Source organism: Vigna unguiculata, chromosome 6, assembly GCF_037176805.1.
Source record: "Vigna unguiculata cultivar grain cowpea cultivar isolate G323 ecotype 2 chromosome 6, ASM3717680v1, whole genome shotgun sequence".
NCBI classification, from domain to species: Eukaryota; Viridiplantae; Streptophyta; class Magnoliopsida; order Fabales; family Fabaceae; genus Vigna; species Vigna unguiculata.
In genome coordinates this window covers 34,258,983-34,275,793 of record NC_140797.1, presented here as the reverse complement: position 1 = coordinate 34,275,793, position 16,811 = coordinate 34,258,983, and the positions used below count along the sequence as shown (strand labels likewise).

At 30.5% G+C, this 16,811-nt stretch overlaps 1 protein-coding gene across 1 annotated transcript; it reads left to right on the top strand.

The window, feature by feature from the left end:
• The first annotated feature begins 1,242 nt into the window (after window positions 1–1,242).
• LOC114187711 (disease resistance protein RPM1-like) lies at window positions 1,243–11,611 on the top strand. Its single transcript, XM_028076034.2, has 3 exons — window positions 1,243–1,776; window positions 2,586–2,710; window positions 9,219–11,611. Exons 1-3 carry the CDS (start codon window positions 1,328–1,330, stop codon window positions 11,393–11,395), a joined length of 2,751 nt encoding a protein of 916 aa, XP_027931835.2. The 5' UTR covers window positions 1,243–1,327; the 3' UTR covers window positions 11,396–11,611.
• Window positions 11,612–16,811: the final 5,200 nt, after the last annotated feature.

Sequence of the window (16,811 nt, the reverse complement as noted above, 5' to 3'; positions counted from 1 at the left end):
CGTATCTAAACTTATTCAAAATCAAATTTAGTCATAATTGATTTTGTCAGCGCTCATAAATTCTTGGTCCACTGGAAAAGACAAACAAGCTGATCAACTTAAGTATCACGCTATGGATGATAGGAAGAAAAGGTTCACTTGCTTTCTTATCTACGATTCTTCTCCATAATTAATGCAAGAAAAAATGAGACATAGATATACAAGAAGAGAAAGAAAAATATACATTTAATATATATAACATAATATGAGAAAACAGAAGTATAATCATAAATTCATAATATATATTTTACCAATATTATTATTTTTATTATCTACCAACTGATGTGAATTAATTTAATTATTTTAAGCATGGTCATAAATTTAAGAATTGCGAAATAAAAAAATAAAAAATAAAAATGTATCATTAAAACACGAGGACCACTCAAATGCAACTTGCAATATTTTCTGGTTTTTAAATCTAGAAATAATGATACAATATAAATGTTTGAGTTGGTGTTTTTTTTTCTTGCTAATAAATAGTACACCAAAAATGACTTTTCTATTCGACATTCAGATATTTTTTAGTCTCTGATATTTTAATAACTAATATTTTTATATAACTACCATACAACTATGTACTACTATTTTATTTATATTTATTATTATCATTCAAATACAATACTTTATTATAAAAAAAGTCGTAAAAAATAATCGTTTTTAAAAAATTAGGGTTAAAATATCATGTTTTTAAGTACATTACATTGACAACTATTTTGTCTTTAAAATGATCAAATAACAAACTTTCTTTTTTAATACTATATATTGAATTGAGACACTTAATTGAAATAAAAAATTAAATTATTCAATATAATTTCATAAAACAAGTTGGAAGATAGTTGTATAAAAATTAAGTTGTGAAAATGACAAACTTTTTTCAGTCTAGAATCTCTCCGATATTATTTTTATTAATGAATTCCAATATATATTTTACAATCTAGAATCTCTTATTTCAATATATTTTTTAAAAAATATGATTAAATTAGAATATACAAATAAATAGAAAAAACTAATTCTAAAAGTATTTTATATGGTCAATCTTAAATAATACGAATTTTTTGTATCCACAATTTGAGCTGGAAATCATAGTTAAGCGAACAAGACCGTTTTTGCTACGGAAAAGAACTTTCGAGAATTTTAACGTTTGACTCATTTTCTTTAATTGTTTTTGGACCACACAAGGTTGTTGGCACGTCAAGACCATGAACAAAACTTACAGTAAGGTGCAATCTTTTATACAAACACATGGTGTGGGTGTGTGTGTTAGATCTGAGAGAGAAAATTAAGAGCAATGGCTGAAAATGCAGTGACCCTTATAGCTCTTCTAGCTGAAAAATTGTTGAAGTTAGTGAACGATGAAGGAAGAATTTTTAGAGGGGTTCACAGTGATGTTAAACACATCGTGAATCTCCTAAACCAAATCAAACCTTTGACGAAGAATGCAGAGGAGAAGGTGCTGATTGAAGGAGTGAAACATTGGATGAATGAGTTGAGGAAAGTGGTGTTTCGCATGGAGGATGTTGTTGATCTCTACTTGTTCAAAGTGGCAAAACGTGATGGAGTTCGTTTTTGGAATGCTCTCTACTTGCTCGAATGGAAGATCAGAAGTGTAAAATATCGTCGTCGTATATCATCTGAGATTGGAGATATCAAACAAACCCTATCTGATATATGCAATCTCAGCACAAGTCTAGGACTCCAACCATTTCATGGACAAACTCTTCCCGATGAAATTCCAAGGTGTCTCTACCTCTAAACTACAATTTCTCTATTTTGTTTTCATTGCTTAATTTTCAATAGTTATATAGTACCTTTGACATATTGATTTTATAAACAAAAATGAGTTTCAGTGTTTTAGTTTAAAAAAGATTATAAAATTGTAGTCGGTTTAGGTTTTGTTATTATAACTTGGAATTGAAATAACTATCTCCGTTTTTTTTTTATAAAAGTCATCATTTAAGAACTAAACTAATTAGTGTTTATAATTTTAGAGCCTAATATAGAACTATCAAGATGGGTTGAAAGTGAGCTAATCTGGTCCTTCATGGATTTGAGTCGGGATGAATTTATTTTTGATTTGGTCCATCTAGAACCCGACTTACTCAAGTTGAACCCATCTAGAGTCATAAAAATATTTTTTTATTAAGTTGGGCTTTGCACTTGGATCAAGTTAAGTTTTTTTTAGCTAACACATTCATAATTTATATTTTTGTGATTTTGATTTGTATTTGGAGTTTAACATCCTTTTGGAATGTATTTTTGGATTGCATTAAAGTTTATTTATATTTAATCAAAATTATAATTTAGTTTTGACTGAAAAATAAATAAAAAAATTGTATTTTTTTTAATTAAGTGAGCCAGTGAGCCATCCCGTTTAACCCACCAATATGTGGTGGATCAGAACGAGTCCAAATTTTGTTGACTCGTTAATAAGTGAGCCAAATTGGATTGACTTACTAAGTGATGAATCTGTGATGGATCGAGCTGTAACGGATCAAGTTATCCGCTTTTACAGCTCTAGGCTAACCTAATATAATATTACTCTTCAGGTTAGGAGCTCATTTAGTGGAGGAATCTCAACTTGTTGGTATTGAACATAACATGCAAAACCTCACAGCTTGGCTGAGACAAAATAATAGTCCAGTGTTGGTGGTGGTAGGCCCACCGGGGATAGGTAATTTGTTTTTCTTCCAATTATTATTCTTCTAATTTATTTATTTTTCTTTTATTATATAATTCAAAATTTGTTTAGCATTGAGCTTGTCCAATTTTCTGATTTTTTACATAGTTTTAAGAAAATAGTAAAGCTTTTTAAGAAGATTGTGAGTATGGAAAATGCATCAGATGTTTTCATTATGAAGATGATTTATTAAAGGGTTAAATATGTTTTTGGTCCCTCAAGTTTAAGTGAATTTTGGAATTAGTTCCTCTTTGAAATTTTATACTAATTTAGTCCTTCATCTTTACAAATGCGTGGATTTAGTTTTTCTTACCAAATTTTGTTAAGTTTATTTAACATTTTAAACGCATTTTATGATAACATTTGAGTTAACATTGAAGTAAAAATGTGTCAAACGGTGTAAATAATTCAAATACTATAATGAAATGCGCTTGAAACATTAGATAAACTTAACAAAAAATGGTTAAAAGGACTAAATTCATGCATTTTTAGAGATGAAAGACTAAATTGGTCAAAATTTTTGAAGAAGGACTAATTCCAAATTTCACTTAACACTTTTTGAACCAAAAACATATTTAACCCTTTATTAAATAAGATGAACAATATATATATATATATATATATATATATATATATATATATATATAATATTTAGTTTCACACTTTTAATGCAAAATTAGATTTCATCTTTGACTCAAATTTTGAATTATATTTATCCTAAACTTTAGATTAAATAACATTAAAAATTTATTATTGTCTCATATATGTTTGTAACACCCCATTTAATTAATAACATAATTAAAGGAAGCGTCACACCAAAGATATAATAGCGTAGTCTTGGAGTTCCCACATAACTCCTTACAGTTATCCCATGCATACAACAATGCCAAACTAAACCAGATACAGAAAATTTAATAGCAATAAAAATGAAATTTAAAGGACAGCCAATACATGGATCATGGCCCTAAAAGAAAGTCCACTAAGTGGGATCCAGCCCAGGCGGGCTAAGCAGCTAAGTCACCATTCCCCTGTTGACCGCGAGAACCTCTCGCATCTGCTTACATCAATAAATTGATGATCATCACAAAAAGAGAAGAACCACATACAAGACAACCAGACAAGCAAACATGGTAAGCTAGAGTAAAAACAGTTCACCAAGCAGTCACATGCCAGTACACAATCCAAGCAGTATATATATCATCCAAACATGTTCTGACTTCTCAAACAATACACTAGACTTTGACTCGACTCATCCGGATACATATAATCTGGTCGGATTCAGCGGATGCTTGCACTTGTGGTGGATTACCCTGCTCACCCCCGAGTTGCTCACCCTCGAGCTAAGTGTTACAATGTTTCAATCCCCCACACACAAGGTTATCCCTTAATGGATTTCAAGCCTCCTGCTACTCTCACCACAAGAGTCAGTCCGCTCTAAGTGAGATTAATTGTCTCCTTAGAGTGTCTGGATGCAACCTTACCTTGAATCCTTACCAAATTATATAGATGGGGCACCACCATGAATTTCCACTAACAGAGGTCATGGAATTACGTCTCGACCACTGAAGCACGACCCTGAAATCTCACCTAGAGATTTCAAGAAATTACGTACTGACCACATACCAAACACAATCAAATAATAAGGGGCACTCATCATGGATATAAAGTTCATGCCAATCTCTGTAACTGATCCTTATTCACGTCACATGTGAAATTCATGCCAACTCATTCTTCCCAAACCACGAATAGAGAATTTTCACTCATGCCAATACCATGCCACTTTAATTACCAACTACCTCATACTCAGTTCATGCCAAACTCATGTTGACTCAACATTTCAGCCCATACAGACCAATCTCATAAGCATATTCATACAATTCATACTCAAGATAGAACATACCAAGCCAAGCATACAATTAACAACCCAAAAACATGGAAGGAACAATTATGTAGTGAAGTCCCGTTCCAGTCTCACCCAAGCCATAGGTTCTCGCTTAGGCGAGACTGTCAACAGGGGACCCTACGAGACTCACGGGTTCTCGCTTAAGCGAGCCGCTACTCGCCTCGGCGAGAATACCCCTCGCCCAAAAACGAGGTTCCTCGCCTGAGCTACACATGCAGCAACGTGCCTCAAGCCCCCACGCATCCTCGCTTAGGCGATCCTCTTTCGCTTGAGCGAGATTGTGTCTCACTCAAACGAAAGCTCTCCGCCTGAGCGAGAGCTCGAGTGCGAGTTTGGACCTGTTTCTGCAAGTCTCGTCTAGGCGAGATTGGGTCGCTTGGGCGAGAACGTCAGGTCTCGCCACTGTTCATCCTGCAACATCCATCCAAACATATCCCAAACAGCAATACATGTCCATTCAATATTTTACAATAACACCACAACCATACAAATCATGAAAACAGTGGCAAATGTGCAAGAAGCAGATTTAAACAAAGATCTCTAGCTTTCCTTACCTGGAATGAGCTAGAATAAGATCTCGACACCGAACAGCGGAGCACCACAGCTCTAGAAAGAGATTGCAGAGCTATAAAAGTGAAGCGGAACAGATTTAAATGGGTTTATTAGTACGAACCCTAGCTGGAACTATGAAGAGTAAGTTGAAGGGAGAAGAGCATGGACTAAGATCAACTTACATGGACAAAATAAGGTTGTATGTACTTGGGAACGAACGGGATCCAAAACCCTAGCAGAGAATCGCAGCTGCTCAAGGAGGCAAGGAGGAGCGTGTTTCTGAAAGTGGAGTGAAAGAATGGGATTAGGGCAGATTAGGGTCTGAATTTGTTTTGGGCCAACCCTTGAGCCCATTAAATTAGAGCAACCCTTAAAAATTAAGACAACAGAAAAACCGGACCTTACAATGTTTACATCTTAATTCTTGTGTTCATATCAGCGTGTAATGTGTGACATTGTTGCTTCTTACCTAAATAAATCTTTAATGTCGTCATGAGACATTATTTCATTAATGAAAATAAAGATGATTTAAGATTTGGCGCAAGACAAAATCTAATTTTGCATTGAAAATGTTGCTATATTAAGTTTAGAATGAGAAAATAGTTTAAACCATGAATAACATTTGATCTTTCAATTTAGTATATATCTATTAATAAAATATAGAATCAAATATAACTATTTTAAAAAATACAACAATGTGATTTTCTTTCACTACAAAAAATTATTGAATTTTCAAAAAATTATTGAATTTTCAAAGTAATTTTTCTACTAAAACAAACTCATTAGTAAAACATAACTTTTCGGCAAATTTTAAAATTTTAAATATTAATAGAAATATATATCAATAATGAGTTCAATGATAAAATTCATTAATTAAAATATATTTTTTGTTTTTAATAGAAATTTTCACCGGATACCTATTACTGAAATTTGTTAGTAATTCAAAATTTTTATTATTGACAGATATTTTATCAATAAATTTTACCGAAATAAAATTATCCTAAGTATGAAATGTGTTGAACAAATATCATTTGTTGGACATGAAAAACTTGTAAATCGGCATAATTATCCTAAAACGGTCTCATTTCTAAACAAAACAAATAGTTCCCACCAATAAGTCTAACTTTTAGCGAATCATTTAAAAAACAAGTTACATATAATTAATAATTAGCATTTTTCAGTTTGAACATCTCAAACTTTTTCTGTAAAATTACTGTGTACAATTGAATCTCCAAGTAGTTCCACAAATATGCTAACTACTATAAAATCCTTGAGTCATGTTTGTAAACTCATTTCAAATTTGTTTCCAAAATTAACATCCAAAATTAACATGTATATCACCATCAAAACCAATTTTTATTATTTAATATTGATATAGAAAAATAGCCCTAATAACTTTTAATCTTTAATTTAAACATTCATCCAACTTAACAAAAAATCCTATCACTGACATAAATCATAGAAGATTCATTGTTTAAATAAATGATTAAAATAATCCCTACTTGAAATTTAATTGGAGTCCAAGAAAAATTTAAATTTAATTGAAAACTCTAAAATCATGGTTAATTACTTATAATTTCTACATCTAAAATCAACAACACACAACATTAAAAAGGGAAATTAGTTCAAAGAATAATTTTTAACAAAGACGAGCATCAAAAATTGATTTGGTAATCACAAATAGAGTCAATTACAAAGAATATATGGATTATATACAGTAAATCATGAACTTTGGAGGAAGAATATGTGGTAAGAGAATTGATATTTTTTAAACAATTTTATATACATATTAATTTAATTATAATATTTTAATTGTTTAAGTAATTATATTATTTAATTTAAATTTTAAAATCATGTTAGAGAATTATATTTGAAATATTGTTTAATTAGTTCAAATTATGTTAGAATGGTTTTCATGTTATGTTTAAATATTTTATTATATTTTAGCAACTTAAAAGTAGAATTTCAACATTTAAAAATAAAATGATTTCCTTTTATTAAAATGTGATATCAAGTTGAAAATAAATATAAATAGGAATACTGATAATAATACCCAAGTCAATACACAGAACAGAACAAAAAATAGTCTCTTAACATGACCATTAATTAAATAAAGTATTTGCTTGTACTTATGAATATATATTATCAAATATTTTTGTATTAGGTTAATTTATTTAGTTAAAAATGGTTTATAAGTTTAGTACTACCTTCCAAGATATTTACACATAAGATATAATAGTTATTAGATTTTATTATATCTTTAAGATATTTACTCACTACTAAAATTTTTTCGTAGAAAACATTTACAAATTTTGTTGGAAAAAAAAATTGCAAGAAATTACTACCAATTTTATTGCAAAATATTTTGTATAAAACACTTTTCACAACAAATTTTGTAAGAAATACTTGCAAATTTTATAATTTTGTAGGAAATGATTACCCATGAAAGAATTACATGCCAATTAAAATCTTACAAAAAATGACAGAAAAAAAAGTATTTTCTTGCAAATATTTTTAACAAATATGCAAGAAAAATCTCATGTAATATGAGAATTTCTAGTAGTGACTGGTATATCTAATAGTCTCAAATTATTTTATTATAATAGTTTCACATCATTTAAAAGTTGATGTTAAACGCAATTTAACTATTCCTTCGTCCTTTAACTCTGTGAGATGTCTTTTAAAGAAAAAATTGTGACACAAACTTTGGATTTCAAAGCAAACTATAACTCATAGGCAATAATTAACTCTAACGATGTTATTTCAACTAATTTAGAATCAGAACATTGGTGTCATTTGTAAGAACAAAAACACTCCTAGTCATCGACTAGAGGGTTTGTTGTTACACCCAATAGTTTCACATCGGTTAGAAGTTTAGGCTAATGTAACTACTATTTTCTCCTTCTACCTTTGGAATTACAAACAAATTAGTAATAGGAACTCTGGACTTCAAAGCAGACAATTCTTTGAATGCAATGATTGATTCTAAAGATGTTGATGACCTGGGATTAAAACAAATTTATTTATAATATAAAAATCTACTTATATCCTTTGAAATAAGAGTAAAATTTTGTGATTTTTTTAATAATATTTATTAATTTATAAATAGATAAATAAGTAATGAATGCGAATATAATTTTATGTTTTATTATTTATTTGGTTCATGTTTTTGTCAAAAAGTGTCAAGTTAGTTTTTTAGTTTTTTTTTTTTCATTTCAATTTAGCCTTGACCTTTTAAAAATGATTCAATTTAGTCATTTCTGTTAATATTTTATAAAAAGCGTTACCGTCAGTGCCACATGTCAATTTTGTTTTTTTTATTATATATATATTTTTTTTATTTTTTATATTTGTTCGTATCTTCTCAAAGTTGTGCTACATGTCATTGTCAATGTGATATGGTAGTAGGTGATAGTGTGACGTGATAAAGTCTCAATTTAATCTCTACATTTATTTATTTGTTTACTTAATTTTGTCTTAATTTTTGTTAGAAAGGGGTAATATTGTCCCCTTTCAAATTATGACAAAATTTGTTTTTTGTATAAATCTTATAATACTATTTTATTAAAATTAAAAATTTTATTAAACTAAATTGAGACTTTGTCACATCACATTGCTATTGTCATGTTATATTATTTTTTCAAAAACAAAATTAATAAAAAATCACAAATTAACAAATAACAATGATAAATATTAACATAAAGAACTAAATTGAATATTTTTTGAAGATCATGATCAAATTAAAAAGAAAGAAAAAACTGGAAGACTAAGAAAGATCCCATGAATAATTAAACCATAATATTATAATACATTTAAAATGGTTGCGGATGCAAAATTAAATACTAAAGCCTACTTATTATTACATCCATTTATACCTTAAAAATGACTTTTATAATTAACTTTTTTATTTTTTTTGTAAAGTAGACAAAGCAATTGAAGTAAGTGTGTGAAAATTCTTCTTAAGAATGTTTAAAAGATTGTTATTGTGGTATACCAAGTAAATTATATTGCTTAATGACATCTGTATTTTCTGTGATATTTCTTAAGGTAAAACTACAATAGTGAAGAATGTGTATAACAAGCAAACGAAATTGAACCAGCAGAAGAAGAAACACAAGAAGGATTTCGACTTTTTTGTATGGATAACCATGCCTCGAACTCAAGCTGATTCTTTGTACCCAATAAGGCAAATTAAAGAAAATATACTTTTGGCAGATCCTCGTGGATCAACTTCATTGAGGAATGCAACAATGGAGGATCTTGCACAAAAATTGAGAGAATACCTCACAGGTAAGACATGCCTCATTGTGTTAGATGATGTGAGGGAGCTAAAAATTTGGGACGTTATCAAATTTGCCATACCTCAACATAGGGTTATTATCACTACACAACGTGCTAATTTTCCGAATAATATTGGAACTGATACATCTGTTGAAGAATTCAGGTTAGAACCTTTGTCTTTAGAACATGCTTTGAAGCTCTTTCACCAGAAGGTTAAGCATGTGCAATTCCCTGAGTTGAGTGATTTGTCCAAAAAATTCATGGAAAAATGCAATGGGGTGCCACTGGCCATTGTGGCCATTTCTAGTCTCCTTTCCACGAAGAAATCTGCCATTGAATGGAAAAGGGTACTTGAAAATCTTGGATCATTATTGAAAAGTAACCCTCATCTTGAAATGGTTCAACATGTAATGTTGCAAAGTTACCAAGAACTTCCTTTTCGCCTCAAACAATGCTTCTTATACTTTGGCCTTTTCCCTCAGGGCTATTCTATTAGTTGCAAGAGGCTTATTCGCTTGTGGATAGCAGAGGATTTTGTAGAAGGAGATACCCAGAACCAGAACACATCAATGGAGGAATTTGGAGATGAATACCTGGCTGAACTAATCTGCAGAGGTTTGGTTCATGGTTCAAGACTTGATTTTGATGGAAGACCTAGAAGTTGTCACGTGTATAACCTCATGCACGAGACCATAGCTAGGATTTGTGAAGATCAGATGTTTTGTCATGTGATGGAAGATGCAAGCACACCAGTGAACTCCAACATGGATTTCATTCATAGGCGTTTATCAGTTATAAGGAAGAATGATTCTGCTACCATGGAAAGAGACCATAAGTGGGGAAAAGTGAGGTCTTGTTTTGTTTTCGATGATGCTAAGAAGTTTCAGGTGAACAACCATTTTTTCTCTAGTTTTAAGTTTTTGATTCGATTAGACTTGTCTGATGCATGTCTATCTGTTGATGTTCTTCCTGAACAAGTTGGAAATCTATTCAACTTGAAATACTTGAGCCTAAGGAACACCAACATAAAGTCACTTCCCAAGTCCATTGGAAACCTAGAGAATCTGCAGACTCTAGACCTAAAACAAACTAAAGTGCATGAAGTGAAGATCAATAAGCTTGTCAAGTTACGCCATCTCCTAGCTTACTATGTCAGTGATCAAAGTTTAGAATTGTACTGTTTAGAAGGACTAAGGTTAAGTGAAGGAGTTCAAAATCTAGAATCATTGCAGAATCTATCATATTTAGATGTAAGTGGTGGTAGCATAATAACGGGACTGCAAAAACTAACCAAGTTAAGGAAGTTGGGAATTATAAAGCTAGAAGCACAACATGGTGAAGCACTGTGCAATTCTATAGAGCACATGATGAATCTATGTTCTCTGAGCATTGGGGCTTTGGGAAAAGAAGGCATGCTAAAGTTAGAATCTTTAAGGTATCCTCCACTGTCCCTTAAACGCCTTTACCTATATGGGCGTTTAGGAACACTTCCAACATGGATATCAAATCTTCCAAATCTTATCAGATTGTACTTGAAGTGGTCTGATCTAAAGCAAGATCCATTAGATTACCTTAAGGAGCTGCCACAGTTGTTGCACCTTGAGTTGTATGATGCATATAAAGGTGAAAAGTTGCATTTCAGAAATGGATGGTTGAAACTGAAGGTTTTGTACTTAGGATTGTTGCCAAAGTTGAAGAGCATAGAGATTGGTAAGGGAAAAGTTCCTTGTCTTGAAGTATTGAAGATAGGGAGATGCCATCAAATGATAAGGCTCCCCAGAGATATACAAAACTTGAAGCATCTTGAAAAGCTTTATCTTTATGATATGCATGAACAGTTTGTAGAAAGATTATGTGATGAGCGAAGTGAAGACTATTGGATTATTAACAAAATACCTCTCGTGGAATACTCCAACAACGACCATTTTGCCTCTTTTTCATGATATTAATTCTTGAAGATAGGTCTACTGGTATCTGGTAAATCTTGAAGCACAATAATGTAATCGTTGTTATATATATGTTTTTATTGTTTGAATTGTCACCATTTTATGTACTTTAATTTTGAAATGGAACTGGGATATTAAACCAATAAAATCATAAGAACTCTTCATGTGGCTTAGGTTGCAATAAAATCACTTTGAATTCTTTATTTAATTTAACATGGGGATAAACATCTTAGTTTGGTTTGCAGGAGTAAATTAGAGTCCTTATTTGTAACTACTACTCCCTAGTTTGACTACATTCCCATGACCAAGTCTTTGTAATAATAGGAGTTAAGTGTATCTAGGTCACAATTTTGGTGAAATAAAAGTGTAAGTATTTGTTTGGAGTGTTCACATATATTGAGTGGAGAAATCAAGTAGAGATCCTTCCCCTTATCCCTTATCTTGTGAGTTGCGTGTAGGGTTATCAAAGTTCAAGAGTTGTTATTCCTTCCTATACAGAGAGGAGTTAAAAGGTAGAAAAATCATTAATTGCAGTACAGGATTTTCAAAAAGGGTGCATAAACTTGTTTATGAGTATATAAAAATTTTGGAGGTGCCGAATATATAATATATTAAAATTAAAAAAAGTTACTTTTATTTATCTATTAATTTATACACATAAAAAAAATTGGGGGCATGCCCTCCTCCCCTCAACCACATAATTTGCCAATAATTGGTTGGCATATTAATATTTAATCACCTCGTTAAATTACAATTATTGTTTCTTGGATCAAGTTAAAATTTTGAATTATGATTATTATTATTTTTATCATTGGAATCATGGGAGATTTGTGATCGGAGAAATTAGTTTTGTACTATTGCTCTATTTTAAGTTTATTTCTTTGTTTTTCAACTAGAAACATTATTGCTTTGATGTATTGCTTGATTGTAAACATTTATTTGTGTTTTTACTTTGATTCTTTTTACCCGTATTTGATTTTAGTGGAGTTTAATTGTATGATTTGTGTTTAAGAGTTTCTACTTCTCACATTGAGATGATTTTCTCACGTTAAAATATTGGTCTCTTCCTTTTTTGATTATTGCTAAAATTTTCGGTTGTTGTTTGTAACAAATTTTTGCTAGTTTTGGAGAATTATTTTTGCTGCATACTTTACTACTTTTGGTTGTTTTGTTGTTGTTGTTGTTGTTTCCCCATCATAGTGGCATAACAGCTTCTTGGTTTAGGGCTATATTCACTTGCTTGAATGATGGAGACAAATACAAATACCATTGCTTTAAATAGTACATATTATCATTATGAAAATTGCATCTTCTAGTATTTAATACAGAGAAGTCGAATTCTATATTTGATAAAGAATAGGACTTTAAGAAGCAATAACTATTGGGTTTTAATCAACAATATGTACACGACAATGTTTATAATCGCATTGATAATGAGACGCATGCTAGAACTTTGTGGTAAAAGATTGAGTCCTTACATGCTTCTAAGTTAGGAACAACAAATTGTTTTTGTTGAATTGATCGATGAATTTAAGGACAAGGAGGGTCCTTCCATTTTAGATCACTTAAATGAATTTTAATGGCTTATAAATAATTGCTAAGAATGAGACTTTAAGAAGCAATAACTGTGGGGGTTTTAATCAACAATATGTACGAGACAATTTTATAATCGCATTGATAATGAGATGCATGCTAGAACTTTGTGGTAAAAGATTGAGTCCTTACATACTTCCAAGTTAGTTACAAAAAATTGTATTTGTTGAATTGATCGATGAATTTGAGGTACAAGGAGGATTCTTCCATTTTAAATCACTTATTATCATGAAGTTTTTTGTGCTATGACTACTAAATAGTCTAGTAGAGTCGTGGGGATATTTCATATTTCAATTACAAACTCAACCCCTAATGACATTATTTATTTCCAAATGACAAATAGTGGCGCTCTTAATGAAGAGATAAGAAGGATGACACACGATTCTTCTTCTTAGTTTGAGTTGTTTGTCACAGAAAATAGGGGAATGAGTCAGAAAAAGGAATTGAAGGGTGGTAGTCAGAAGAGCAGGAGCATGTGCAAGTCAAGAATATGAAGTGTCATTATCGTAATAAACCTGGGCACATTCAAAGATACCATTTTCAATGGAAGAAGGAGAACAAAGGCAAAAGAAGCAAGCAAAAAGTGAATGATCATGATGATGATTGTGGTACTACTACTACTACATGAACAATCTTGTTCTTCTTCTTGACTATGAATATGATAATCTTGTATCTAATGGGAGTATGGATATAATTGATAGTGGTGCTACACTCCACATTACACCAAGGAAGGAGTTCATCACATCTATCACTATTGGTGATTTTGGAGTGTTGAAGATGAGTCATGATGGTGTATAAAAGGTTGTTGGTGCTAGTAATGTTTGCTTGCAAACCAACATGGGAGTGTAGTTATTACTTAAAGGATTCAAATATGTTTATGGAGTAAACAGGGTGTTACCAAAGACTAACACTTGGTCTATCAAAAACATTTTAAATTGACCTTAACTTTCTATATATATCATGATAATACCTTTCACCTGCTATAAAAAAATCCTTGACATAAGAAGCTCCTTCAACTTCTCATCATATAATATTTTACTTTATTTGATTTAGGCTATCGATAACATTAGGATATCTCATTTCTTTAATGGACTTTTATATTGTTATTGATATACATTATGTAATAATCTCTCCCTCAATAATTGTTCCACCAACACTAGTACAACAAAGGTCATAGACTACGGTTACAAAATCGTAGTATATAAGACCGTAGTAAAAAACAAGCCTTTTAGACTACAATTGAAATCATAGTCTAAAAGTCACTTATAAACTATAGTTATTGGGAGAATCGTAGGCTATTATCACTTATATGTTATGATTTTTTCAATAATCATAGTCTATCATCCTTTTGATTTTTATTTAGCACTGCTCCTAATTAAGAAACTTGAACAGAAATAGAACTTAATCTCAACATTAAACAAACTAAATCTATACATACAATAAACCAATTACAAAAAAAATTATACTAAATAACATATTCAAACAATAAATAATCTAAATAACACATAATAATTCATATAATAATAAAAAATATCATATACAAATTTTTTAAACGCATTAAAATTTGTGAAGAGGGGAATGCAAACCTAGGGGCGTGGTTATATAAGAACATGAGCTAGACCAAGGTGAGTAGCAACACAATCACGGAAAAGGGTAACAATGATGTGTATGGTCACTACAACACAAATAGCCAAACATGAACAATAGTTTAAGGTTAGGCGAGAGGAAAAATACAAATGGAGGAGGAAGAAAATGAGAAGGAAGGAGATGTGAACCTGAGTGAAGGACAATAAGGGAGGTACCAAGTCAAAGTAAGAAAAAGAAGAAGAGTGGAAAACCTCACCTTTCGTGGCAAAGGAGGAAAAGTTTGCATTCAATAACAACGAGAGACAATAATGGCTTTCGTGGCAAGAGTAAAAATGAACTAGGTTAAATTATTCAAGACAATATTGACTACGATTCACATAAAACTATAGTCTATTATTTGTCAATAATTTCAAAAATGTAACCACTTCATTGTAGTCTATCTCCGTAGTTATTTCATATATTTCCAATAGTGTAGGAATCTCACAATTAAATATCTTCCTTTATATGAGTTGGATACTAGAGCCAGGATAATCAATGGTAAAGGATTGTGAACAGGGGGACCATGCCCCCCCTCCCCCCAATATTTTTTTTATATTAATAAACATAATAATTAATGTTATTAAATAATAAAATATAAAATCAAATATAATAAAGAATAAAATGATTTATCAAGATATTTTTATTATTTTTTTTCCATTATGGCTTGAGTTTCTCACAAATTATTTCTCATTCTCACATGTTTTCTTTTGTTTTTGAAGAGGAAAAGATCTATTTTTTTGCTCTTATTTCTCCTATGTTCTCTTGCATTCTAAAGGAAGAAAAAAAGAAGGTAATTCTTTCGTCTCACTTGATGAAATATTAGTTTAATAATTTATTTAATGAGCCTCTTTTATATTAATTTTTTATTTTATGAACATAGAAGAAAAAGTATTGTATTGTATGTTTTTTATAACTGGATTTTAAAATTGGTTTCATTATGTGTCTTGAGTTTCTCACAAATTGTTCTCATCACTCATTTTTACCTATTTTCTTTTATTTCCGAAGAGAAAAAAAATCTATTATTTTTGCTCTCATCTCTCAATTGTTATCTTCCATTCTCAAAGAAATAAAAAAGAAGGTAATTCTTTCTTGTCTCACTTGATAGTGAAATATTAGTTTAATAATTTATTTAAAGAGTCTATTGTATATTAAATTTTTTATTTTATGAACATAGGAAAAAAAATATTGTACTGTGTGTTTTTTATAATTGGATTTTAAGTATAGTTTGATTATCATCGAATTTTCTTTTGGTATTTACGTCTCTCAATTTTTTATTAGATTATGACAAATTATTTTTTAGTCTTATTTTTTTAAATCGGTATATTGATGAAGAATAAAAGAATAGATTAATCTCGTAAAAGTGAAAAAAAGGAAGCTATCTGTGAAGATGAAAACAGGACAAATTCAACTCTTCTAGATATTTTGAAGCATGATAATAATCCAATTGTTCAATCATATGAGCCCTTTTTTAAGGTTCAAAGAATTATAGGTGAGGAGTTTCATATTAATTCTTTGGAATGTGATCCAAGTAAACGTCTTCAAATATAAGAATATCCAATGAGCCCAAAGAGATGAGATTCGAAGAGCTTATTTAAAACGAGGTCCATATTAAATACAACTTGAAAACTATCATTTTTATAAGGAAAAACATCCAAGGAGATTTCAATCTAATTGATTTAAAAATTTTCCTTCTTGGCTAGAGTATTCCCCGACTATTGATGGAGCTTATTTGGCATGTTATCTATTTAGTTCAAAGCTAGATGGCCATTTTGGGTCAGATGTGTATACTAAAACAAGGTTTTAGATCATGGAAAAAGGTTAATATAAAGCATCTTGTATGGTTCTTCAAAAAATTATTGTTGATGGATCAACTTATTCTCAAAGGAGTGATGTTGATGCTGCATTTAATATGTTGTCTTCATTTGAGTTCATATTAATTTTACACATGATGAAAGAGATTATAGGAATTACTAACTCTCTTTGCCCAGCTTTGCAGAAACAGTCTCAGGATATACTGAATGCTATGCAATTAGTTTGTTATACTAAAATTTTGATTCAAAAGTTTATAGATGGTTGGCAAAATCTATTAAAAAGTGTGGTATTCTTTTGTGAACAACATGATATTGATATTCCTGATTTTAATTCTACTTATGTTGCACGTCATGGTTGTTCTCGACATCAAAAAGATCATGTC

What these genes read in the sequence shown, in the direction of transcription:
- LOC114187711 (XM_028076034.2), top strand. Translation starts at nt 1,328, where the DNA reads ATGGCTGAAAATGCAGTGACCCTTATAGCTCTTCTAGCTGAAAAATTG. An exon ending in CTTCCCGATGAAATTCCAAG is followed by an intron (nt 1,777 to 2,585) that starts GTGTCTCTACCT and finishes ATTACTCTTCAG; the next exon opens with GTTAGGAGCTCATTTAGTGG. An exon ending in GGTAGGCCCACCGGGGATAG is followed by an intron (nt 2,711 to 9,218) that starts GTAATTTGTTTT and finishes ATATTTCTTAAG; the next exon opens with GTAAAACTACAATAGTGAAG.